Source organism: Columba livia, chromosome 3, assembly GCF_036013475.1.
Source record: "Columba livia isolate bColLiv1 breed racing homer chromosome 3, bColLiv1.pat.W.v2, whole genome shotgun sequence".
In the NCBI taxonomy this organism is placed as follows: Eukaryota; Metazoa; Chordata; class Aves; order Columbiformes; family Columbidae; genus Columba; species Columba livia.
Window position 1 is genome coordinate 61,419,578 of NC_088604.1, and position 27,279 is coordinate 61,446,856.

Here is a 27,279-nt window from a genome sequence, read left to right on the forward strand (position 1 = left end):
CATGATATTTAAAATTTGATCTTGCAGAAGAGGATAATTCAGTTATGTAATACATAGTATGGTAGGGAAGAGAGACGCAGTGTAGAAATCAAGTCCAGAATGAAAACCAACCAAAAAAAAAAAAGCCACCTTGCACAGACTATTGTAGAAATGGCCTGGCATTGTGCCAGCATGGATTGTCTGCAGCAGAATGGGGTACGTTTTTATACTCAGCAGTTGAAGACACATGGCTCCTTTCTACCCCTGCTCACCTCAGCAGCAGTAGTTTAGCGTATGCTGTGCTGAAAACCTGCTGAACCTGCAGTGAGATCGTGAGCCTTACGAATAACAACACTGTCCCCATTCTTAGGCTTTTTTGTTCTGTTACTGAGGGCAGCAGAGACCAGGTGTGTCAAGTCAAGGTGGCCCAGCAAAGTAATGGTGGTGATTCACCCAACTTCAGAACAAAGGCAGATGGGCTTGGGTCATTTTGCCCTCGTGTTCACGTTCCCTGGCTTGCCTTGATCATTAGACCTTAACACTTTTCATTGAACTGTGGCAATGATTTTTTTTTTTCCTTATGTAAATTGCAAAACTTCTAGCGAGTGGTAAAATGGGGTGGTTTTATATGTATATTAATTCACAGAAGTATCTAGGTCTGTAAGTGACTCCCTTTGATTTAAATGATCACCTAACTGCAGCAGATCTGGTCTTCAATGTTATTCTCATCTTGTTAAGCTATTTCACCCCATCGATTCCAATGGGGGCAGAATTCAGCTTGTGATGACAGACCGGAATTGTAATTATTACTACAAAAGAGAAACAAACTTGCGTTTCCAGCACCGGTAGAGGGAACTCCTTCCTTCTGGAGATCTTAAAAGCCTGTCTTGCATTTCTTTAGGTTCCTTACTTCCATGAGATAAATTTGTCTCCTTTATGGTTACATGTCAAAAAGCAATATAGTTTTTTGTATTAAAGGTAGTAGGACTTGGGTTACTTCAGCAATGAGCAACAGCAAATACACTACTGTTTATATGCATTCTAACAAAAAACTAAAGGATCCAAACTTCGTTGTCTGACTTGGCTGATCCTAATAGTAGACAAGACTTAAATACCTTATGGAGATAATACTTAAAGGCATAGAAGAAGTAAATAAATGTATTAAAAGGATAATAAAGTAGGATTTAATAAAAGGATTTCATATTTATCTTGTGGGTTTTAGGAGAGGAATAACTTTTAAGGCAATAAAATGTTAATGTATACAAGCATTTAGTAAAGCTTCAGATTTGACACTGAATGGGAAGTGTTTGGCTGAACTGGAGAAATGGTTACGAATGAAGTCTTCTAGCATGGGCAGAACATCGGCTGAGAGGGGAGGAAAACAGTCTGTGCAGACAGGAAAGATGCTGGTGTGAATAGAGTCAACCAGGGAGGAGCTCTGCAACAGCGTGCCTTGGAACTGATTTGCTTATTTAATACACTGACCTGCAAGTAGGAGTCTGCTGATACCACAGAGCCAGTAATACCTGCGATACTGAAACACTGGAGCCCAAGGATATCATATAGTCGATACTGTGAGACCTTGACACCTGAATTAGATAGCAGAAGGAAATATTGTAGCAGAAAATATTTAATGCTGTATTTAAGGAATAAATGAACTTAAAGGAAGAACTTGTGGTAGAATCATTTTCCAGGGCACTGAGGTGCAAATGAATAGAAAAACGTCAGTGAATAAATTGAGCAAAGGGTCAATATGAGCAAGGAATTAATACATCCATAGAAAAAAGTGGAGTCAATATGACAGATGACTATAAGGTAGGATTATAAGAACTCCCAGAGATTCTACTAAAGCGTTAGTAAATAGGCATGTATTTATTAAAGCATTTATTCATATAAAATATTACCATTTTGTTTGCATGAGAATCATCTGGTTGTCACGTAATAAGATCAAACAAAGGATGTTTCCTGGATTCTCTTCAGACATTAGGCACAACCGAATGAAAAAATGAAAACTAATGCTTTGGTTGTTTCTTCTGTCCTTCCCGATGCTGCCTTTCCTGTTCCCAGGGGAAGTAGATTGTAAGGAGATGGGTGACTGTGTGCCAGGATCAGGATCTGCATCTACAGACTTGTGCCTTCCCGCGCTTGATTACCTCAGGAGATGTTCTCAGGTACGATGAACAATCTTACACAGGTACTAACCTGGCCTAGGAAACGGTTCTAACCTCCAGGCTTGGCATCAATGTTTAGATGGTTTGCCTGAACACAAGAAAATCTGCGGTAAGCCTGATGGTAATAACCTGCACTGCCAGGTGGAGAGTGGGAGTCTGAAGGAATCTCATACCTTCTAAGCCAGCTAATGGTGGGAAAACCGGGAAGATAAAAACACTCAGACCCAAGGAGCATGTGGGAAAATGTGAATGTTCAAAACCTGGTAGTAACATATTCAAACCTACATTCATTCTTATTTAAACTGTTACAGTAAAAAGTGTTGGGAATGAAGGACAAAAAAAATCCCTGAGAATTCTCAGATGTGAAGAAGAGCAACAGGATACTCCCTCTAAAATGCAGCAGCAGCTTATCTGTACCATGAAAACATATCTGAAGCTCAGGGCAAATCTCTTAACAATTAGAATGCTGGCATGTTTCCTGTAATCTCCTTAAACACAGCACAGATTAATATCCAGAGTTATTAGGACATTTTTTTGTCTGATTTTATAACATTGTTTGTATTTCTGTAGTACCTGCAGGTCTTTTTGTTGGACCCAGGCCATGTTTTTTCTGAGTACAATACAAATGCATAACAAAAGATATTACCATAGCTGAAAGGACTTAATATCTAAATTCAGAGGTAACGGGTAGATTCAGTACACAGACTGAGAGGAGAAGGAAACAATAAAGCAGCTCAGAGTAATAAACAGCAGACACATCAAACTGTCCTTGCTATCTGGTTCACATAAAAAAACTTAGTGAATGGCTATGCGTGTACCTAGCATATGTTCTGTCTACACACTATGTGCATCATATCACTCTTCCTTATTCTTATAACCCCCAGTCAACAGTGAGGCAGAAATATTTTCTTCTTTTTTAAAAAAGCAGCCATTTTTATCTTGTTATACCTTTTAACTTGCCAGAAGAACAAGAATAACTAAAAAGAGATCTTGTCTATATACTGCAAATACATGGTGTATTTTAGAAAGGCCTGGCAAAATACTGGTAGCATCCCAGCAGTATTACAATTCTGCCAAGTTTGTATTTGTTCGGTAATAGACAACCCAGGCAATGAAGCTCTGAGATAAAACTGTACAGGTACTTTTATCAGTGTTTAATTAGTCCTCCAGCGCTCCAGAATATTCTGTGTACATCTAATGAAGCATCTTAGGTCATAGGTGCAATCAGTAAGTAGCAACATTTGACTTTCACAAATGAGGAGGGAGCACACATCCTTCCTAAAAATGTGTTATTTAAACTGCTTTTCTCCCTTTCTTTCTCCCCTCTGCCCCTTACTTGTCAGTGAGCAGAAGACTTCTGCCCTCTAGTTACGTTTTTCATTTACATTTTTACTGGATGAACAGAACAGATGCTGACATTATGCTGCTTTCTTAACTTGTATGTTATTTTACATACCTGTGTTGCATATGATAGTTTTACAAACTTTACTACTTTTTTTTTTCTTCTCTTTTTTTTTTTTCCTCTCTCCCCTCCCCACACTGTCTTCAGTTGTTAGCCAAAATCTATAAAATGCCCTTGAAACCCATCTTCCTCAGTGGCCGGCTGGTTAACTTGCCCCGAAGAGTGCAGGAACAGTCAGCCAGCAGTGAGGATGGTATTGAGTGCATCCTTTCTGACTTTGATGATGACACTGGTAAGTGCATTGAAAGTAGTAAATGCAGAATGGATCAACTGCTTCTTCCACATTTCACTGTCATTTTTGCCAACTGCTGAAAGCAAAAAGGAAGGGAAAATCTTCATAATTTACTGTCTTCCTATTGTCTACACACACACGAGCACACACAGAGCTTGGAAGTTCAGGTCACGTCACCTTATTTCTGTTAGAAGATACAGATTATATATGAGAAAAATACAGCCCCTCTCTTGGCACAATATAATATTTGAATTAATAATATTTTTATTATCCTGATATTACTGATGATACTTCATGAGGCATTATTGGTGTTCAGTTTTAGGTACCAAATAGAGACAGTTAAACAATGGCTAGTCATCTTAGGGTCCTTGCCTTTTAGGTAAGCCAAAATGATTACAAACCATTGTGGGCAGCATTTGCAATGGTAGTGAGATGTGTAAAGTGTTTCATTAAAAAATAAAAAAAAAAAAAATTAAAAAAAAAGGTTAAAGAGACTGGACTAGTGGGAGTCCTAAACTCAGAAAGAAGACCAGAACAAGACGTACATGGAAGAGGAAGGATGAGACAAAACACAAACTTTTATTAAAGAGGGAAGGAAAAGGAGACCACTATGTCAAAAATTGATACTGCCCACAACTATTACACAGCAAGAGTGAACATGCAAGAACCCATGATCTTTAATTAATTTCCCAGCCTCTGTCATTTTCTGTGGGCAAGTTCCAGCTGTGGTCAATGCAGAATCTCACTCTTTTAATCTTCATTCCCTTATTTGTAGGCCTTATCAATGTCTGGATTATTCTGCTGGAAGAATTAACAACTGCCATATCCAACTGTCCCCGCCAGCACCAGCCTCCTACTCTGGATCTGCTCTTTGAATTGCTGAGGGACGTTGCCAAGACACCCGGTAATGAAAAGGCTTGATAACTTGTGTAACTCACGCTAGAGCAGCCCAGAGACATTCTCAAGTAGAAAGGGTTTTTCTCAGAGTGTGATCTGTTGTTCCAGTTAGTGCATTGTTCCGTGTTGACAAAAGGTATCTTGTGAGAGTATGTTGAACATACTCTTACATTTACTGCACAAAGAGGTGCAGTACTCTGTCTTAGCCACAGAAAACACTTGTCTGGTGTCCAGGAAATAGGAAAAGAAAATTATATAGTCCTGTAGACCCGCTGGGAAAGACAGCAGGTAAACACCTGACTAAATGTTCATATACTACCTCACCACTAGATCTGAAACTGCCTTCCCCTCTTGTCCCACAAAGGTTTCAGCACCTGCTTTCTTTAGCACCACCCCTGGCCTCAAGCATGGAACAACTTAGGAAATTTACTGTGCACGTAGGCTTTGTAAGCAAAAACATACAACCATCATTGTGTTTATTTTAAGGCCCGGGATTTGGCATTTACGCAGTTGTACATCTTCTTCTTCCCGCGATGTCTCTTTGGCTCCATCGCAGCCATGGTGACCATTCTTACTGGGATGTGGCATCTGCTAATTTCAAGCATGCCATTGGCCTTTCCTGTGAACTTGTAGTGGAACACATTCAAAATTTCATACACTCAGGTATGTCATTGCACTGTCACATCTACTGACAGTCATCAGTGGCATGTTACTTAATAGCTACTTGGGGAGATGGTTTCATTGCTTTTTCGGTTACTGAAGCATAGAATAAGAGAAAGAGGGTTGAAATTTTCTGTTTGTATTTTTTTTTTCTTTAGGGGGTTCAGAATTATGGAAAAAAATAACTTGTAAGGAACCTAGGGAAGTTAGTCCAGCCTCTGCTCAGAGCAGGGCTATCTTCACAATTAAGTCATCACAGTCTATAGTATACTTTCCAAAAGAATATACTAAGACTTTGATCATAAAGAACTAGAATATTCGAAAATGGGATCTAACATAATTTCTCCAGTACCACTTAAGCCCAGACATTTTATATTGTTAACATCAAAAGGACTGTTTTCACTTCAGCTTGATGTGATGCATGTTTCAAAATTTAACTGTAGTGATAGCTGCATAAAAAGATTTGGCTTTGCAAAGTGTAGCAAGACTGTTTAATTATAATGAAAAGGCAATGATGTTAAAACCAGTCTGTATCTTTTCCTTATAGATATTGGTTATGAAAATATGATCAATACTATGCTGAAAGATCTTTTCAAGTTGCTGGTAGCCTGTGTAGCAGAACCAACAGAAATTATTTCCAGAGTTGGCTGCTCTTGTATCAGGTAACACAGTCTATTCGTTCTGTTAGTATATTAAAAAAAAAAAAAAAAAAAGCATGTCTTTATGTCTTTGAAGAACTTGTGAACTGATTACGTTGGCTAACATCTCTAAAGAAGACTACAATATATCTATCTCTTGTTATTTGAATAATGAACTTTAGACTTACTAACGTTTTCTTGCTGTTTCTTGTCTGCTTCAGAACCTGGTATTTTACACATTGTTATGTGTATCTTTCCCATAAAAAGCACTTGTGCATTCCTTATATGTAGTTAGTCAATAATTAACCCTTAGGAAAAATAATCAAGGGTCTTTCTGTTGGAATTCCCAGGTCTTTAGAGGTAATTGATACCTTTCACAGTCATCAGGTTATTAGAGTCATAATCAAAGTAAGCACTGCATTATATACTTACACAATGTGTGGTTCTTTTACTGGCAAGATGACTACTTAACTAAGAAAAGCAAAGAAAAAAAAAAAAGTCAAAACTACACTATAATTACAAAAATAGGTCAGGGTAACAACCGAGGAGACTGGTTATCATTAGCTAGCTACCGAGTAGGTCTTTTGTTCTGTTTTGAAACTTCTCCCATTACAAGTAACGATTGTCTAGTTCCATCTTGAACGTGGTAACATTTTCCTGTGTCCTTGCAGGTATGTGTTAGTGACAGCAGGGCCTGTTTTCACTGAAGAGATGTGGAGGCTTGCATGTTGTGCCTTGCAGGATGCGTTCTCTGCCACTCTGGAGCCAGTAAAGGTAAACTGCCTTTTTGCTGACAGACAAAATGTAATCACAGCAGTTATAGACTCAGTAACTTTTGGCAGGTTGCTTCCTTGGCAGAAGCATAAGGATTATGTGGTAGCTTTTGTTATTTTGTCAATTCACTCACAATGAAAGGTGTTGGATCAGCAATGCAGATTTAAATCAGCTTTTCTAAACATGTGCAGACAGCACTAGTCACTAATAATCCAGACTTAGTTTAAATTGCCCTGCCAGCATGAAATCAGAAGAGTTTAGTAGGTGAAAACTTAACCTATTGATCTGTTTCTTCCTCTGGAGTGGCTAAAACTGGACAGAAGAGGAAGTTGCTTACTTGATCCTGTAGCTGCATGCTCCCCATAGATTATTTCTCAACCTGCTATCTTTCTTGTAGCAAAAAAATCCAGTCACAGACCAGACTACATAAAAAGTTGTCGTGCCCTTGCATCAAATACGTCAAATGCTAAAAAAGCAGGTGACTGGCTGATGGTAATCAGACAGATCACTCTGAATCTGGTATGAACATGAACAGGCTGGACAACGCTGCAGTCACTGACTTCATTTAACGCACAGTGAAAGTCTGATGTTGTGTCTCTCTATAGAACCTGTTGGGCTATTTCCACAGTGGTTCTGAAAGCTTTAGTGGAGATGCCTGTGAAGTGAAAGTGGCAGCCCCCTCCCTCTCGCCAAGCGCTGAAGCTGAATACTGGAGAATCAGAGCAATGGCACAACAGGTACTGACTGGTGTTTCAGGGGAACTCAGAGAACCTTTTAAACTTGGGGCTTTTCTTTATGAAAGTACATCTTTACCAATATCTTCCTCACAAACCCTACGGGCAAAGACTTCCTCATCACCAGAATGACATTTTTATCAATACTACTGTTAGTCAAATAAAAGTAATAAAAATGGGGGGAAACAACCACACCAAAAAAAAAAACCAAACCACAACCACACCTTAAAACTGTCCCCCTGTAAGTGGGAATTAGGAATGCCTAGCATGGGGGAAGATCTGTAGGTACCTGAGGCAGACTGATGATAAGCCTGTTGTGTAATGTAACTTTAAAAAAGGCAGCTCTAGCATACATCAATGGAAATGTTTCTGGTAGAGAAAATGAAATAGTAGTGGCACTATGAATTCTCACCTAGAATGTCATATACATTTTTAATTACTCTGTTAAAGAATGATAATTTTAAAGGTCAAAAAATGCACTAGAACAGAGACTGTGATATGAAACAAAAACAATATTTGTTCAACCTATCAAAGCAGAGTTTGAAGAGGAATGGAGATTTTGTCTCTATAAATACCTGGGTATATATTGCTGAGAAGAAGAGTTACTGAGAACTACATGATAATGCTGACATTTAACAAATTATTTTAAACTCACCACTAGCTCCTAATCAGCAGAGCAAGCTTGGAGACAACCTTCTCGGGGTCTTTTTGACTACAATGGAGATTGATCATTTTATGAAAGTGGTTATATGAAACAAGTTCCTTGAAATACAGCAGACTGAACCTAATGACCTGCAAGGTACCTTAAAACTGTAAATATGACATATGTCATACGACAGTTTTAGCCTAGGAAAGTAGCTGGATTGAAAGAACCAACAGATGTTTAGTGTCAAATTCTGACTTGATTAATCATACCCTGATGCTGCTTGAAAATCTGAGACCCACAGACCAGGACTTGTGATCACAACTAATGTGTCAGTGGCAGACTGTTTGAAGAGGAAAAAAATGCATAAGTTTTAAAGGCAGAGAACTCAAGAAAGCAGGGAATGTGACATTTATACTTCTCTTATAGATCCTATGAGTGGCACTCCCCAAGTCCTTCTCGGGGGGAATTTGATGCAGCTACTAAGCTACAGCAACTTAGAGTTGTTTCATTTCCCATCCAAATAATTGCAAGTTAGGTGTCTGTTGTGTCTTCATGGCTGAAAATAATCCAACAGCCAACCTTTCTAGGTACTACAGGCTAACTATGTAAACAGGTCTTGTCTCCACCATACATTATGTTTTCTGATAGTAGTATACAGACAGCAGAAAGCTTGTTTTGGTGTTTGGTATTCTGCCTTGCGTGAGTTCAAAGAAAAAAGATGTCTGTCCTTTGCCTTGTGCTCTGCTGGGTGTCTGCAAGCAGCCCACGGCTCTGAGGCTGTTTTACCAAATCAGCGTGTTCCAGGTAAGGTCTGCCTGGGGGGATACTTTGCATTCTCTCCATCACTATAAAATAAGTTATCATAACAGATCTTTCACAGTGCAGGAATTCCTATTCTCAGGCTCCCCAAGAACCCAGTGCAAGTGCTAAACTGATTGTTTCATGTAACTTGTTGTTTTCTAGGTCTTCATGCTGGAGACTCAGTGCTCCCCAAAGACCCCTAGCAACAAGGAAGGGTTTGAACACGCCCAGTCGTGCGTGCTCATCATTGACCTGCCACCAGATAAGAAACCAAATGGGCATACCCAGAGAAGGTAAAATATCTTCTCAGTAAAATATTGTGTCATTAAAAGCCAGATAAAAATATTGTTAGGCTGGCGGAGATGTGAACAGAGCACGACAACCCATGCCTCTCCATAGCGCTCACCAAAAAAAATGAAATACACCAATCCGATAAAAATTAAGTTTTGTGACACAGGAGACAATAGTTTAATACTGTCTGCTCTCCAGATGTTCTCATGGTCTTACACTGGTGAGCAGGCAGAAAGCTAGATAAGGAAAACACTTCTAGTAGAAAGTAAAGATTGATAGGTTATAAATGCCTGAAGGATACATAAGGTCACACAAAACCTTCAAGTAGAGGAAGTGCAGATTAAATTAAGGAAAGAATTTTTGTAGGAAAAACTGGGAAAATGTTTCCAATATTGAGATTATTTTCTTTAAGAAGAAGAGTTAAAAGTATCTGTTTGAAGAAAGCTTTGGAAGTACTTCTATGTTTGTAATAATACCTAGAAATTATGTCTGCTTCACTAATGGTCTTCTAAATTCAGTATTACTGGATTAAGAAGGTAGAAAAATTTAATGGATAAACTGGAGCAGTATAAATCAGAGACCACATCCAAAGCTGTGAAATTTTGAACACATTGATCTAGGGAACATCATATTTGCTTAGCACTTTATTTTTGTGGAAGTCCTTCTTCGTTTTACCACCTCAGAAACTCATGCATTTGCATGACAATCTGATCCTGTCAAAGAATGTTTCTTTCTGCTTGCACTCAGTGGTTTAAGCAACTGCTGTAACATCAGTAGGGCCAAGAATTAGAATTCTGCATTCAGGGTTTGTGTTTGTATTGCAAGGTACGTAATACATGGCATGAAATTGTCTTTTACTAGATACCAAATCTGCTTTAGTCGTTCTTATTCAAAACTAAATTACTGCTTGCAATGAGGAGCCAGAAAGACCCTGCAGGATTTCCTTATTCATACACAGCTGTGCAGATGTTTCCCTCAAGAGCAGGTGCTCTGTTGCCCCACATTAAGAGAACCTTAAGGGCCCCTTAAGGGCCCTGCGCAGATGAAGAAAGGTTGAGATCACAGTCTAAACCCTTCCTTCATGGTGGGGAAATATCTGCTTTTTCCGAAGGTTTGCAGATCATTCTTCTTGCTGTAATGAACACAAAGCAAAAGGCTGGAGGACTCCCCTCTCATGGCACAGAAGGCCATGCAATCTAACAGGCTGCATTCATAAAGGTAGTGCGGGTCTTGCTTGTCTTGCAACAAGTAAGTAAATCAAGCTTGCAATTAACACAAACTCTCAATGCTCTCACACTGCACTTTGTCTAAACAACTGCAGAAAGTGTATATGCTGATAGGCAAATGTCACTCCAGCAATGCTCATTTTTCACCAAAACAGGGCTCAAAAGTTGACTGTGCCACTGTTTTTCATATTATTTGCTACAGCAGTGCAGTAATATGCCAGTCTTGCATGCTAGTAACTGTGGCCTTTCAAAAGTTTTATTTTAACCTTTGTGGGGTTTCTCTTCTCCCTTTTTGCTTTTGTTTCCTTAATGCTGCATCGTTTCACAGGAAGCTGGGGTAAGGGAGCTTTTCTTCTTAAAAAATAATATATTTCAGTTGGAAACTTTGGGCAGAATAAGAAAATACTATCCATCCTTAACCAGCTTTGGTAGTGTGTGCTTTCACCTATAGTTCTGTACTACTTTCTTTTGGAATTAAGCAGTACTTTAAACTGTCCTTGGCAATAGACTTTTTGGCTATTACAAGGAAAAGCAGATCTGCTTTGTGATCCTGCTTTTGAAACAGGATAAGTCTCTTGCAATCAATGCAAGCACTCATTTAACTTTATACATGCTCTTAAAGGCTTTTCTGAGTCAGAGCTTATAATGATTTTTACAGTGGAAAACTACTTCCCCATACAGAGTTCCAATGTGTGTATTAATCATCAAGATTTTTAGCACTGTCAGAAAATAAGACTATTACATTTTACTGATCTATTAGCACTGGCAGCTGTGTCATGGTAAGTAAACTGACATAGGTAAATTAACCTTAGAAGCACAATTCTGTTTGACCCATAGATTCTACATGGCCAAGCATATAGTAGTCCCAGGAGTATCAGGACTTTTTTTTTTTAATCAATCAGGACCATTTGTGTGCTTTTATAAGTCAGTTAACATAAGGCAAAATTTTGAGAGTTAAGACATGTTTTTCTTGATTATTTTTTTTTTTAAGAGTTGCATTCTCAAACCTGACTTTTGGTTTTGGTATTTTGAAAACACTTTTAAAGTTGTTTAATGAAAGTAGAATAATTTTTGAAAAAAAAAAAATATTAAAGGTCCACACTTGAACTTCTCATGTTACATGAATATTTACTTTGACTTAGACCTGAAACCGCAGTATTTCAAGCAAACTGAAAAATCTCTTCCACACTAGACAGCAGTGCTAGTTAAAATGCGACCCATCATAGTTCCCTAAATCAAAACAAGTATTACCAAGTGTACCAGAGCATCAGCTCAATTTAAAACATCACCATTGCAATCTTACGGAAAGCCTATTTTTAAATGCCTTAAGATAGGTTCCAGAGTTTTTAGTTTTAAATCCAAACAACAATCTCATCCCACCCCTTCTTCCTAGCCTCCCTGGCCTGCAAGCCTCCCAATGTTATTTACTAGTCAATTACCTGGAAACTCTGCCTGGGGGAATTTGCTATTCCTTGGTTCCCTGTGCAAATCAAAAATCAGTGAGATCTAGAACAACGCACAGCACACAGCCAAGCGTCACCCAGGATTACTTGTGGGAAACAGGGTTAGGAACAGATATGTCCATGCTGGGTTCTCAGTGTTTAAGTTGAAGTCTTAAAAGCAAACAGTGCAATGTGCCTTCAGCAAGACTTCAGCTTCTTTGCATGCTCCACTGAACTGCTGATGGTTCTGTAGATGTTTGTTTGTCGGTTGGTTCGCTCTTTTTGTGTTTTGTTTTTAAGAAGTACTCCTGGCATTACTGGAAATGGAAACCAAGTGGCGAACTAGCTTTGGCCTCGATTTGTCAAGGCAAAGTTAAGCTTGGCTGAAATGCTGGTGCAGAAATTTTAAGGATATTTCAATTTAGCCAAAGTTCAGCAACTACAATAGAAATTAGAGTCAGGGATCAGAGTTAGTGCTGCACAGCTTGTATGTTAACAAACTCCTTGGTTATAGCAGGCTGAAATATTGAGAGTACCTTCAGCTGCCATTAAATTGAAACACAGAGTATTTAATCTCTCAATTGTAGACATCTCCAGACAAAAGGACAAAAATTATAAGAGAGATTTAATACCACCTCCACACAAGTGCCACTAGTGTGCTCGCTGTGGGCAGTTATTTTTTCTTAACCTTCTTCAATCCTAGGAAAGTGTTTGAAAGAGTAGCTGAAAGACCGTTCTAGAAAACTTTATGTTCCTGCACTGTTTTGTAACAAGGCTCTGAAAATTGGGCCCTCCATTTGCATCTTCCTTGTTAGATTCGGAAATATGAAGTATTCCTGTACTTCTACATTCTTCCATTTTAATTTTATTTTATTTTTGTCTTTCTCATGCTTGGTTTACCAAGTATTCCTTTCAGGACCATAGTGGTGAGCTTGCTGTCTCACCAAGTACTGCTCCAGAATTTATATGACATCTTACTGGAAGAATTTGTGAAAGGCCCTTATAACATGGAGGAGAAAATGACAATACAAGTACCAGAAAACAAGTTGGCTGGTTTTCTCAGGTACATCTCCATGCAAAACCTGGCTGTCATCTTCGACTTACTGCTGGACTCCTACAGAACAGCCAGAGAGTTTGACACTAGACCTGGGTTGAAGTGTTTGCTGAAAAAAGTGTCTGGCATTGGTGGAGCTGCCAACTTATATCGCCAGTCAGCCATGAGCTTCAACATCTACTTCCATGCTTTGATTTGTGCAATCCTGACAAACCAGGAGAACATCACTGCAGAACAAGTGAAGAAGATCCTCTTTGAAGATGATGAGAGAAGCACAGACTCATCACAGCAGTGTTCTTCAGAAGATGAAGACATTTTTGAAGAAACTGCCCAGGTCAGTCCCCCACGAGGGAAAGAGAAGAGACAGTGGAGGGCTCGAATACCATCCCTGAGTGTACAGCCTGTCAGCAATGCAGACTGGGGATGGCTAATCAAGCGGCTTCATAAGCTCTGTATGGAACTGTGCAACAACTATATCCAGATGCATCTGGACCTGGAGAATAATGTAGAGGAGCCTCCAGTGTTCAAAGGTGACCCTTTCTTCATTTTACCATCCTTTCATTCAGAAACCTCCACCCCATCGACCGGAGGGCAATCTGGGAAGAACACACCATCAGAAGATGACCGCAGTCAAATCAGGGACCAGCTGGGGGACAGCCTGACACCCCGAGGAGAAATGTTGCTACTTCCCCCACCCCTAAGTCCTAAACCAGAGAAGAAAGAGCAAACCAGGAAAAAAGAATGGTGGGAGAGTGCTGGCAACAAGATCTACACCATAGCCACGGACAAAACTATCTCCAAGCTCATGACAGAATACAAGAAAAGAAAGCAGCAACAGGCCATGACATCCTTCACCAAAGAGGTCAAAGTGGAAAAGAAAGGGGAGCTCCTGGGTTCAAGAGGGTCAGACTCACCCATACTCCAGCGGCCACAACATCTTATAGATCAAGGTCAAATGAGGCATTCATTCAGTGCTGGTCCAGAGATCCTGAGACAAGAGAAGAGACCGCGCTCAGGATCCACAGTCAGTTCGCTGAATATATCTGTTAGGGATGCCGAGGCTCAGATACAGGTAGGACATATTTGTAGAGTACTAATAATAATAGCAATAATTAAAATGATACCTATAAGTATTTTTCTGTTGCTTTTATTATAATGATTATAATCTCTTCATTAAATGTTGTCATTACATAAAGAAGTCATCATGATGAGGACTGAATATTTCAGCAGCTTGTGCTGATAAAAGCCTGATTCTGTCCTGCCAAAGAATATCAGTGGACGTGTAATCAGGCATATACTGCTCAAGCTTTGAAGAGTGCTTCTGCAGCTGGGGCCAAAGCTGCACTTAGTGCTAAGAACTAGCGGCCTACAATGAACTCATTGGTTACTACTAAGGGCTCTCGCCCACTTCAGGGCCTTTGAAAATGTGCTGTTGTTTGTCACAATGCTTTTGTACTTAAGAAGGTTTCTTTGTTAATTCGACAGCAGAAATAGTGGGCTCTGCTGCTAAACAGAAACTTGCTGCTTGCATCTCCAAGGGAACAAATCAGTGAAAGCACCAAACTTGAAAGTCTTTGTTCACTGCAGGATGAAATAAAAGGGTGGGCATGATACCTGCAATACAAAGTCAATAAGGACTTGGAGTACTGCATGTGAATTAGGAAGACACAGTGAACATGAAATGAAGATTCTAGCGTTACTAAACCTCCTCATGAGGCTGAAACCCCCAGATATCTTATTTTCTGCTGCAGTTGATGGGCTCATCTATTTAGAAAGGTCTTCTAAGGAGTCTTTTCTTGTATCCAATTTGTTTGTAGGCATGGACCAACATGGTGCTGACAGTTCTCAATCAGATTCAGGCCCTGCCAGACCAAATGTTCACAGCCCTGCAGCCAGCGGTGTTCCCCTGCATCAGCCAGCTGACCTGCCACGTGACAGATATCCGCGTCCGCCAGGCAGTGCGGGAATGGCTGGGAAGAGTGGGCCGAGTTTACGACATCATCATTTAAACCGAGGTGTGCTCTGTTGCAAAGGGGAGACGATATCCAAGGTATACAGCAAAGAAGTATTTGGGGTTCATTAATTGCCTGTTTGTTGGTGATCAATTAAGAAACAATGAGCTTGTTGATGTATATCCTCTATCCACTTGAGACTGTGTGTCCCTCACTCACACTAGCAAAGGAGGCAAAGCATGAGTGTGTCCAGGGGGGTCTGGAATGGCCCCAGAAACTGCCAGTAAGTCAGCCTAGTACCTGAAGGGGTGATACATTTCAGTAGCCTTCATTTTAATTGAAATGTGCAATAGTGGAGCCACATGAAACTGCAGCTGAACTTCCACACTTCCAGTTAGCTGTGAACACCACTGTCATCTGGATGTCAAACCAGGCCAGTAGCCTATGTATCTTTAAAAATATAAATAAAAGTCAGGAAAAAAGTGAGGCTATAGGACAAGTAAAAAGGTGACACTTGTTTAGGGTAACTTTTTTCCCTTCTGAAATTAGCATGAGAGAGGAAAGCCAAAAAATATTATTGTGCTAACTATGCCTCACTGACTAGAGAAAGTGGAAATTTAATTTGCTCTGAGAAGAGCCTTTGAAGTCTGGTCACATTTGGGGTAGCTAAAAAGTGACTATATAAAACATCCCAGGTCTAAAACTGGTGAACCAAGCACAGACTATTCATCCTTTCATCGCTTTTGTGGAGTATTGCTTGAAGAGAAATGGCACAGTCAAGCTGCCCTCTCTACAACACTACGCTGGCTGCCTCTTCTGCTGATCGTTTTCCACGTGTCTAATTCCCCTTAAGGGCAACAGGGAAGTTTGTTTTGCTGTTTCCAGTGAAGCTGAGGGGAAGACGCACCACAGAGCAAATACCAGCATGTGCCAATATCCAGCACTCACCTAAACATAGTAAAGTGTTCCAGTTTAAGCAACACTACAGCTAAGTTAGCTTATGCTTTTACTGGAAACGTATATGTTCACTTATTTAGAGCAGCTGTAGCCAGGAGCACCCTTCTCTCCTATGATGAACTTAGCCTATTACTCCACAATGAGCTGAATCGAGGTGGAAAATAGTCTGAAAGGATCTTTCCTATTTCTCTCCCATTTCTAGTCTGCTGATGTAAACAGGAGGAGACAGATCCTCACAGAGGTACAACCCCTCTGTGCAGCCATTTGATAGCAACTACAACAATTTGCTGGTATTTTTAGGGTTGGGAGAAGGGGAAAGATTTTGTATTGTCAGATACATATGTGACACTGTTCACAGTGGACACAGCAAAGGGTTACCTTGCTGCACAAGTTATGTCACAGCCCCTGGGACATTCCATCTCATTTGTTGATTAGAAGGCAAAATAATTTGTTGAAAATAAGCTGATTTTAATCTTGGCTGACCCCTTAATGACATTCTCCCAAGGCTTTTGAAATGTGCACACCAACTAAATATACAGCTTCAGTCCCTGCTCCAAAGCATCCTCAAAATGGCATCTCTTTATATCAGGTCTGCATTTTGCACAACTTTTAGCATCTTAAACTAAGCAAACAGAGGGAGCCAGGAGGCTTCACTGAACAGCCATCACACAAGCTGATGTGTTTACAAAGAGTCTGCCACCATCCTCCTGCCTCTTTCCCTCCTGTCCCATTTGTCACCTGCTAGACTTGTGCAGGGAATATTTCTCCCGTAACCTTCCGTAGCATCGGTCACCCTGTTTCCTTTTCTTTCAAAACTTGCCTTTGCTTCATTGTTTCACAGACATAAAAATTCCTGAAAACCAACTCTTTCTTGCTGCCTACATTGACTTTATAAAGGAGTAATTTAACTATTTCATCAACTGTCATTTTTCCCCCAACAGCAGTAATACTTGGTTGGAGATAGGTGAGATCAGCCCTTGGTATATAGGAGAGTAGTGGCGTGGTTTGATTTCTGTTGGCGTGTCTTTCTTACACATCTTTAGGTAGGGTAAAAGGGTGGTTATATTTTTTTGTTTAAGTTTTTATTGGGCATCTATACAGAACTGCTTTTAAAGCAGTGCATTAATTAGGCAGCAACAGAAATCAGAATAATTAACTGTATGCAAAACCCCCAAATCTTTTTCATTATACACGCATCAAATGGATGCAGATCCTTGTTGCACTAGTCTTAAAACTAAAGCAAATCCCTAAATTATGTTGAAGGAGCAAAATTGATAGCAGTACCACTGGAATCACTCAAGACTCCAGAAGAGGGCCTACTATCCCAGAAATATGGTGGATATGTGTCTTGGTTGTAATACCAAGATCCTTCTGTAAAATAAAAAGAAAAGCTCTAGGAGTGACAATGCCACCACCCCTACCACCCCCTCTGAAGCCCATGAACACAGCACAGCTTAATGATATTTGATTAGCCACCATCTTGTCCCAAAGTACCATTTCAACTTTTCACACTAGAAATACCATATTGGAAATGAGTAGGAGTAAGATTTCTGTATTGCTGTTGCCCTGTTTTAAACTTTGCTCTCGAAATTATGCACTAAGTGCCCATTGTCACCGTTAATGCCTCTGCACATTAACACCGCTCCATAAGAACTCATGAGTAACATCTTAAAATCTTGCAGGCAACCACGAACAGAGCAAGTTGCTGTTGGCCAGCATCAACTGCTTTTTCTCACATGGAACAGCTCATCACCATGTAAATATTTAAAGCTGAAAAAAAAGCAGCCTACACATCAATGGAGTGCTACTTGTCTTGTATAACAGGAGGAGGGTCTGACCCCAATTGATATGGTTTCAGGCCATTGTATATGTTTGCACTTTATCCTGTAGTGTGAATATATGCAGAAATGAGAGACTATTTATGTATTTCTGTATAGATTCCTTTAGCTCCTGTCACTACCATACTCTGAGCATTTTGCATTTTTACAGAGCAATATCCACATTCGTAGTATGTTTATCATCTTCTGTGAATATTTGTGTCACACCAGCAATGGTTAGCACAGTTGTTCTGGTACCTTCCCCATAGCAGTCTTTTCTGAGCGTTTAGCAGCCACAGAATTACCACCGTCTCTTGGTCAAAATGCTTTCATGTCTTTAAGCTGTTAAAATACAGATTTTTATATTCTCCTAGGGATGAACGCTCACTTGAGAATAGCTGACTTAGTTTAGCATCCAGAAAAAATTATTAGGAAAAGATTTACACAGACCTGGGCAAAACTTTCCCTGTAAAACTCCAAGCACGGGCAACACAGCTTTTGTGTCATCGCAGATAAAAAAAATTCATTCTGGACAATAGCTGGCTCATGTCAACACCAAGCAGCATTTACACCCATGACCTGTAAGGTACTTTGCCTTTGAATTTGAGTTTAAAGTTTTGTTTAAAACCTAAACCTTCCTGTAAAATTCACTGAGAAATCCTCACCTGCCAAAGATACAACCCCCACCTCTAAATACCTTGTGTTACCGTATGTCATCTCCATCTGCACTTGATATAGTAGCATCTGCGTTTTGGTGTCTGCACTGCAGAGCTCAGCGCAGCATCAGAGTGAAACCGAGCGGCAAACACGTTAGCAAGCAGAGAGGTCCCACTCCCTGTGCTGCCTGCACTTTGTGCCTCTCCCCACAGCTCAGGCCCACCATCAGAGTGCCCAGACGGTGGAAATCAATGCAGGTTACCTACCTGGATATCTTTAATACTCAGGACTCAATCCTTCAATCCCTACATGCAAGTTCACAAGTTCTCAGTAAGGGGAAAGCCCTGTACAGTTCCTGATGTTGCCCTCAATGCACCTCCTGCTTGAAAAAACATCTACAGGAACCAGCGCGTATTCCAATACATCCCAATGCCTCAAAACTAGAACCTTCACTTTTGCACAGATCCAGTTTTAACATGTAAGAGGCTGACCACAGCAAGCCAAAGTAATTTATTTCTACCTAGCCCTTCTGTGTAGGAGCTTATCTGGAAATTGAGCATGTGGTTTGGCTATTGTCAACTTTAGTAATCCATTCAGTGATAAATAGCTTTTAATTCACCAAAAAAAAAAAAGTTAAGTCCTTTCTTCCCTTGCCCCTGTTTCTGTGAGGGTGTTCTGATACGTTTATGATTAATCAAGCTATTTACTCATTACTGTAGTTATAGTCATTTCAGGGAAGATACAAAATAGAGTTAGGTTTTTCTCCATTTCGGATCATTCCACAATTGTTTGAAGAAATGATGCAATACCATCAGTTAAAAATAATTTTAAAAAAAGTTAATTTTCTTTTTAGTATAAAAGGACCAAGTTACCATAGCACAGAAGCACAACCGTTGGATTTTTATGCAATGTAGATAACAGCATCTGGCAGCTAGAGACCCCTCTTCTCTGAACCTTCCTTTTTGAGTAGAGCTTCTGTAGGGATACAATGTCAGGGTCTCTTGGCAGCCCTCACCAGCAGCACACCTGGGACTTCAGGAAATTGTACGGCTGCAAAGAAGAAGTCGTAGCTCCTCTTTCTGTTGTTTCCTCTAATCCCCTTCAGAACATATACTTTATATGTGACACTAGCTGTATCATACTATACAAACGGCTTTGGCCACACATGGCGGGCTGCCTATGTAAAAAGAAAATATAAAAGCATGTGGTGCAAGTATTCATCAGTCTTTTTCACTTAGTGCTCAGAGGTCTCCAAGCTAAGAACTAAAAGCAGAGGGAAGAAGAAATGCCCTAATTCTGTGGATATTGGTGGAGCTACGCTCTATGATCCTGGATTAATGCAAAAATGAGCTCACCTATGGGACAAGATCCCTCAAATCCCCTTTATTTTTGGCAGATGATACACAAGTTGAGGTTTGCAAAGTCTCCACTGCCACATTGAACCAGGGAACTGAGTTTATGGAGGGCATTTTTTTTGTTAAGAAACATGGCAACAGGATCTATTTCAATTCTTTTACCTAATGTCCCACTTTTCCATAAATTTCATCCAAATGCTGTGGAACACCAGGGCCCTATTTCCTGTCTGTGCATTTGGTTCACCTGGGTTGCAGGGCAGTGCCAATGCTTCCACAAGCAAGAGCTAAAACAAGAGAGCTGAGCTAGTGGAGAGGCACAGGTACATGGGTTCAAGCATGGGACAAATATCACCTGCACAAGCAGGCTGTGGCGCCTGAGCCCCTGCTCTGCAGAGCAAAGCAGGATTCGATACCAAAGGGACAACAGCCAGGAAGGGCAGAGCACCATGGTGACAGAGCCCTGTGCTGCACAGTGCTTGCTGAGTAGACGGGAGCGAGAGATTGAAAAGTATGCAATGACAGCAGCGAGCACCTTCTTTCTGTTCCCCTCACTTTCTCTCCCTCACCCCTTTAATTGTCATTATTTGTGAGACTGTACGCATACTTCCATGGGCCCTTCAACCAGAAGTGAAAACTGAAAGCAAGCCAAAGGGAGTGGACACTCCATTTTGCCAAAGATCTAATACTTTCCTGTTCAAAAAGGAAAAAGAAAAAAAAAAATAAATCAAATTCTATTTCCATGATGATGGTTGTCATAGGAAGCATTTTCCCACAAAACATCATTCCCAGGACTTCATGTCTCTAGCTGTATATTCAGGAGGAGCCATTAATACTTTCTAAGAGAGACTGTAAATCACCTTGTCAAGCAAGTGCTTACATTGGCTTTACCTTCTACTGAGTTCATACTGAGCTGCAGTTCCCCAGTCTCATCCATTTTTCCTCCCTCTACCCTTCTGCTGTTCTTTAGAAAAAACACCTCCCTGTGTCTGCCGCGTCCTGTTGTGCTGCTAGCTTTGTTTGGTCCTTGGGTGTCCAGTGGTCAGGCAGTCACTGTAAGCTGGCTTGCAAATTGTATTTTGTGTATATTTTATTCTGACTGAATTCTGAAATGGAAATATTTTAAAACAAAAATGATAAACTATTTATGTTGCTTGTGTTGTAGAATAAAGGGGCAAATGCAAAATAAATCATGCTTTGTTTTTGTCTGAAGATGGTTATTTTACATTTACTGATGAAGCAAAGGAGCAGAACTGAGAAGTGGCCTGAAATATTTGGTACCTACCAGCAGGGACTGCAGTTTTCACAGATGACCTGGGGAATTTCGCCACATTGAACTGCGGGGTTGTTGTTTTTTTTTTTCAGTGGGAGCTGAGATGTAAACACATTAATAAACGAGCCCTATAGGACTGACTAAGCAGAGTCCAGGCCAGATTTGGGGAGAAGGACGATGAAGCTGCTGAGACAACTAAAGGTACAAGTAGGCGCTCTGCAGAACTGTGACATGTCTAAACAGTTGAAGCACTTCTCCCCCCATTAAAACATTACAATGAGGAAAATACTTTTGGCTTTGATGTCACTGGAGATGGGGGGAAAAGAATGGCAGAAAAGGCACCTACTTTCAATTACAGAGATAACTGAAAACTGTCCTAAAAGGCAACTTCAGTAGCACAGCAACAAAGGAAACTTCCAGCCGCACACCAAAGTACACCACCTTCCTGCCACTGGAACCCGGGCTGACCTCTGCCCCAGCCCCGCAGCGTGGCAGCCGCTGCTTGTGAACACTACTGGGGACAAGCAGGCACCACAGCGCTCCTCAGACCACTGTCACAGCCAAACTTTTGTTGGGTTTTCCAGCCAGGCATCTGCCAGCTGTGTTTACCTGCCCCACTCAGTTCAGCTGGCACCCAGTGTTCCAAATGTACAGGTGCATGCAAGTGCCTTCATCCCTCTGAAAAGCTAGGCAAGGACTCTCCCCTGCCACCTAAATCCCTCTTTTGATTAAAGTTGGATCAATGATCATTCCTGTTGCAGGGAAAAAATAACAATGGAAACATTTAAGGAAAACCTTCTTCACAGCAGCCACACACGCTTCCATATGCAACCAACATTTAGATGCAGAAGAAGAAAGGTTTGACCAGTACCCTGTCAAGAGAATGGTCATGGGGGGGCTCCCTGAAGGCAGGAGTGTGTCAGCAACAGGACAGCAGCACAGAGTAACCTTTCCACACCATCTCAAGAGTGAAAATGCTGCAGCGGGAATTCCCACCTGGGATCTCTGGGCATGGGTTTCTTCCCACGCACCAAAGCAACACAAGGTCTGGCTTTCAGCATCTGTTACACAACCACCTCACCACCACAAAGGTTAAGAGAAACGTATTAGAGCAGATTACAAAGCCACTAAATGAGGTTGTGATGCTTTAATAATCTTGCAGCACTTCTGGTGAAAGAGTGTATGTTGAATCCCAACAGTCAGATCTAATTCCGTTCCAGGAAACTACCTTCTGCTGCTCGTCTCATTTAAATCCCATTAGAAGGACTTTCATTTCCTCCTAACCAGCATTCATTAATGTAAAACAGCAACTGGGTAAATACAGAAAGTATTATTCCACTATTTCTCTAACTCTTTACATATTCAAATTCCCAACTGCCTTCTCACTTAACAGTGGGGTCAGACTAGCGCAGCTTCTGCTGCCACTGCTGTGAGGGAAATAGGTGGAAGTGGTGAACTTTCTTTGTAGACACTTGAGCAGCCGTTGAACACATTGCTTTGTAGCCAAAATTTAACAAACGGCTCTTGGGTTTTTTAATGCCCAGTGATGAAAACTTCCCATAGAAGTTGTTACCAAAACATATTTATCAGAAGAAAGTGACCACGGTTCAATTTTGAGAGGCTGACTTTCTTATCCAGGCAGGTCAGCTCTCTCAAGTCCCCCTAGAGCTTCCTAAAAGACATTCACCCTCCCAGGAGGAACAGAGGAGGAACACCACCCACCAAACCACGCAAAGCCACACATTCTCTCCATAGCTTTGGGAAACCTCTTCCTTCCTCTGCCATTACAAGAAGCACCAAAGATACATGTGTGGAGTTACCCTGATCTCCCTCCATTATATACATTTGTTTTTTACAACAAACATTTGTTTATAACAAGATTTCAGAACTGATGATTTTTCACAATGTGGCTACACCGTGTTCATCTGTGGTCAACTATAACAGAAGTTAAAAAGCTCCCCTCATAACAAGTCAGACATCTTTCCTAATTATTATTTTTTGACATGGTGCCAAGAGTGCCCAGTGACACGAGTACCATTGCATATGGGATGAAAACAAACTGAGCAAGTCAAAAATTTGTCCTTGACATCAAGAGGGCCCAAAGTATCTACAGCACGTGCCCTGGCCTCTTGTTTATTCCAGGGACTTAGGTCTGTGGGATACAGGCAGATCCGGCAAGAGGGAGAGAAAAAAGTAACTGTAAAGACAGTTTATGGGAGGGATAACAAATGCAAATTAGAAATGCAAGCAGATACTTCAGGTAAAAGACTAAAGGGAAGGGAAACGTGCTTCGATTGCAACAGCTAATGCACAAGAGGGCTGCAGAGGAGACCACTGGCACATCTGTACACCGAAACACTCAGAAGTACCAGCACGGCGATCCTGGGACAATACTTTCAGTAATCCTGCTGGAAGCATGCTCTCTCCAAGAAAGGTGTTTCTTGATCCACATTTTGCAGACTGGGAAAACTTTTTTAACCCACTGAGTGAGGCTGTGACAGAAGTAGAAAGAACAGGTAGAACCAGGCCCGGGTTCTGTCTGCTGAGCCACATGAAACACAGGGTGAGCTCTGATTTCTGAGCTTTTGGCAAAGCACCGAGCATCAGGATAAACCTCTTAACATCTAATATCACCATAAACAAACACGACTTGAACTCTTTATCCAAATACCTGACACAATGTCCTAGAACAGTGCACTCAGCATCCAGGTTTCAAAACCCAACAGAATCCCAAATAAATCAAAACAAGTTAGAAGCAAGCATTGGGTCAATTAGGTCCTAGACTTATTATGTAGGAAAAAAAAAAAGACACAACAAAAAAAATCACACACTGAAAACAACGCACCACACATTAGTCAGGCTGCATGTGCCATTTTCAGACTCCTGACAGAAATCCATGGCAGTAAATCTGGTTTGGTTGTTTTGTTTTTACAAGAGAATTGCACCTCTTTCTACACTGTATTTCCCAGGAGATCTGTATCCATAAAGTAGAGACAATACTTCTGGTTTGCCAGCTCTGAGGAAATATGCCCAAGCTGAATAATTTTTTATTATGCTTAGCGTGACCACTTCTCAGGAGGTCTAATTTCCCACCACAGTCAAACAAAATTACTTAAGATTAAAATAATTTAAAATACTTCTCCTGCGTGGCATTTCAGAATTATTTACTATGTTTTTGAGTGCTACATTACATTCCTGTCAGCCTGCTTTGTACTTCAAAAGAAGTTCCCTTTGTGCCAGATATTATGGGGAGAGGAACAGATGAAAATAAAACTGGATAAGATGCCATACTGAAATCTATCCCGATAAGTAAGTATGCCCAGGAGGTTGGAAACAGACACATCTTAAAGCTTGGGAAACAAGAACGTCAAACATAATGAGAAAGTGAAAAATGGTTTTGTAGTAACTCATGTAAGGCGAGGAAAGTGGCAAGACTCTTGGCTGGTTCGAAACGCTTCCCTGCAAAACCAATTAATCTTTCCTTGAGAAAACATGGGAATTGTTTCCTGGGTAGGATTGCAATGGTTGCACCGCAAGAACAAGCACCCTGATAAAAATACTCTTTTAAAGTCTCAGCTGCAGGGACGCTCATCAGAGCAGATCTTACATCTCTCTTGCGTATTCTTTTAAAAGGATGCTAAATAATTGAATATCTCAGTGCAGGCTCTTCTGACCAGCCCCAGGCCCAAGAGAATAAAGATTATTAGTTTGCAAAACCAACCATGAAAAAAGAAAAAAAAAGAAAATAAAAAAGTGAAGGTTAAATCTAGCTTGCTAATATTTTTTTTCTTACAAGTTTTCAATCAAATCTCCTTTAGCATTTCAGGGGAACAAGAGCAGCAAGAGGGATGGAATGAATGTCCTGCCACAGAGTTTTTTAGGCAGAGATGTACTGAGGGTAGGACAAGAAGGGTGACCACCATTAAATGTCCCCCAGGGATAGTGGGGGGCATAGGGTAAACTGTGCCATCCTAGACAACGGCATGGATCTGCAGTGATTGCTGAAGAAAAACAGCATGAGAAAGATGAGCCCAGGGCAGGGCACAAGTGCCAAACAATTTCACTTTTACTCTCTCTTGAAGAGCCTGAGCCATTGAACCAAGCCAGGCTGCCAGCATCCCTTTCAACAAAGCATCATCCTGCACACGGCAAAAAGCAAATGTCTGGAGCCAAATACAGTTAGGAAAAAAAACCTTGAATAGCAACAAGCACTGACTCTACAACCTGGGACCACTTAACTGCTCACCTGGGCAGGTCCCAATGCCCCACAGCAGCCACCTGGTTCCTCCTGCCATGATACCCCTCGTCACTTGACCTTGAAAGCATGAGGCTATGCCTGGAAATGGGGTGAGAGGATCCCCATCGTGCAGCAGACACCAAATTGAATAATTGCCTCAGCTGTTGTGTTTCACAGCTGATTGTGTTTGTACATCACTGCCCCAAGCAAGATCTAGTTGTTCTTTAAAAATAAAATCCACGTGTAACCAGCCTGGACCCAAGGCTTCCCCACTGTAGCAGTGTTCCCACAGAGCAGTGCTGGGGTGTCGCACAGGAACAACATTTTGCACAGCAGCACACTTCCACTCACACCTCCACGCTCTCATCAACCCAGCCCGAGGACACTGTGGCAGTGCCTTTACCCTCTTATCCTTAGAGCCTTGCACTGGTCAATTCTGAAACATTTTTATAACCCCTGCATTGGAAAATGTATTTCATTTCTACAGCAAACTTTATTTTACAGGTTGCAGGAAGCTGTGCATCTTGCCTATAAGCTGGTAACAGAAATCTCCAGATTCACAACAGAGGACTTGGCTTCAAGATGTGAACTCTGAATTACAACGGTACACAAAACGTGTGTTATTTCAAGCATAGTTCACCTAAATTAAAACAATACAAAATGTGTTTTATTTCAAGCAAAGGGACGTTCCAGTTCACCTAAATTAAAACAGCACAAAATTGCCCAAAACCTCTCAGATGATGCTCTGTTAAATAATGCACACTTCAATTCAAGGAGTTTCCTGCAGATTTAAAGTCCACAGATGGGAACAATTTTCTCCCTTGTCCTGAAGAAGGGCCTTTCCTTGACAAGACAACGGAGCACAATGCTGAACAAGCATCTCCCGATTTACAGCCCCTGTTCTCGCAGGGATGCAGCTGCACAGAAGCCACCCATGGCGAGCAAATAACCTGCCTGACCCATGTGAGAGGCCGGTCAATGAGGAGTGGGTAACCACCACTACCTGAGCTTGTCCTCCAGCCAACCACAGCTTTCTCCTTGCAGTTTCTCCATTGGATCTCCAAGAGGCCACTCGAGGACCCAGCAGTACCCAGCCTTTAACCTTCCGTCTACAGAGCCTGAAGGGCCACTGCTACCACGTCTTTGGTCCAGTTTGTCACACTGCTCGTCCTCACACGTATAAAGGCAATTGGAACCCACTACAAGCTTACCTACTACATCAATTGGTTTAGTTTATACAAATAATTTTCAACTCACTCATTCTTACTCTTACTGTTACAGCTAAGTATGTTTCAGAGCATGGATTTCAAAAGCTGTATTTCCTCAAGCTTTCAAATGTTTCAAGCATTTTAACAATAACAAATGAAGATTCACTGATTAGTGACAGGAAAGATACAAGGACTTCTCTAAACCTGGAATTGGAGGCATTAACCTGTAAGAGACCATGTTTATACCTACAGTTCTCCTGCTCTGGAGCTGCACTTGGCCTTAAAGCAATGACAAAAGAGTAGTTTAAAAAAACCACACACAACAGGGTAAGGATGACCAACTGTAAATGAAGGGGATTAAATCTAGATTGACAGAAATAAAATAAAATCAAAAAACACAAAAAAAAAAAAAAAAAACAAAAAACAAACAAACAAACAAAAACCAACAACAACAACAAACCTTTGTGGAGCTTGTCCACAAATGCTGCTCTCCAGAATCCTGCTTTTCACTGGGGTTATACCAACCTGTATCTACCCTTTCAAGTGACAGTGATTTTAGTTTGATGCGGGGGGGAAGGAGACTGCTCTTCAGAAGGTGTTTTGTTTTGGAAAAACAAAGGTACTGATATTTAACAAAAAAGCAAAGCCAAAATCTCAATATCATGAAAAATTTCTCAAAAAAAAGAGCCAATCATTATGAATTGCTTAATTACCCAAGAGAAAGGGAATGGACAGGAGCCAACACCACTCCTGCCTGAAGGACAGAGAAGCACCTACCAGCTGGTTATAGGCAAGAGACAGGATCTCCCTTCACTTCAT

At 40.9% G+C, this 27,279-nt stretch overlaps 1 protein-coding gene across 11 annotated transcripts in view; it reads left to right on the top strand.

Moving 5' to 3' along the window:
- Positions 1–20,954, top strand: part of ARFGEF3 (ARFGEF family member 3) — an 89,345-nt gene extending 68,391 nt beyond the window's left edge. For 6 of the 11 annotated variants that reach the window (XM_065057137.1, XM_065057140.1, XM_065057139.1 and 3 more), the window contains 10 exons: positions 2,047–2,150; positions 3,700–3,844; positions 4,620–4,748; positions 5,228–5,404; positions 5,949–6,063; positions 6,711–6,813; positions 7,419–7,550; positions 9,157–9,287; positions 12,858–14,079; positions 14,825–20,954. In XM_065057137.1, the coding sequence (XP_064913209.1) occupies positions 2,047–2,150; positions 3,700–3,844; positions 4,620–4,748; positions 5,228–5,404; positions 5,949–6,063; positions 6,711–6,813; positions 7,419–7,550; positions 9,157–9,287; positions 12,858–14,079; positions 14,825–15,016 (2,450 nt within the window). In that variant the 3' untranslated portion in view covers positions 15,017–20,954. The other 5 variants (XR_010471397.1, XM_065057138.1, XM_065057144.1 and 2 more) reach the window with 5 other exon arrangements.
- Positions 20,955–27,279: the final 6,325 nt, after the last annotated feature.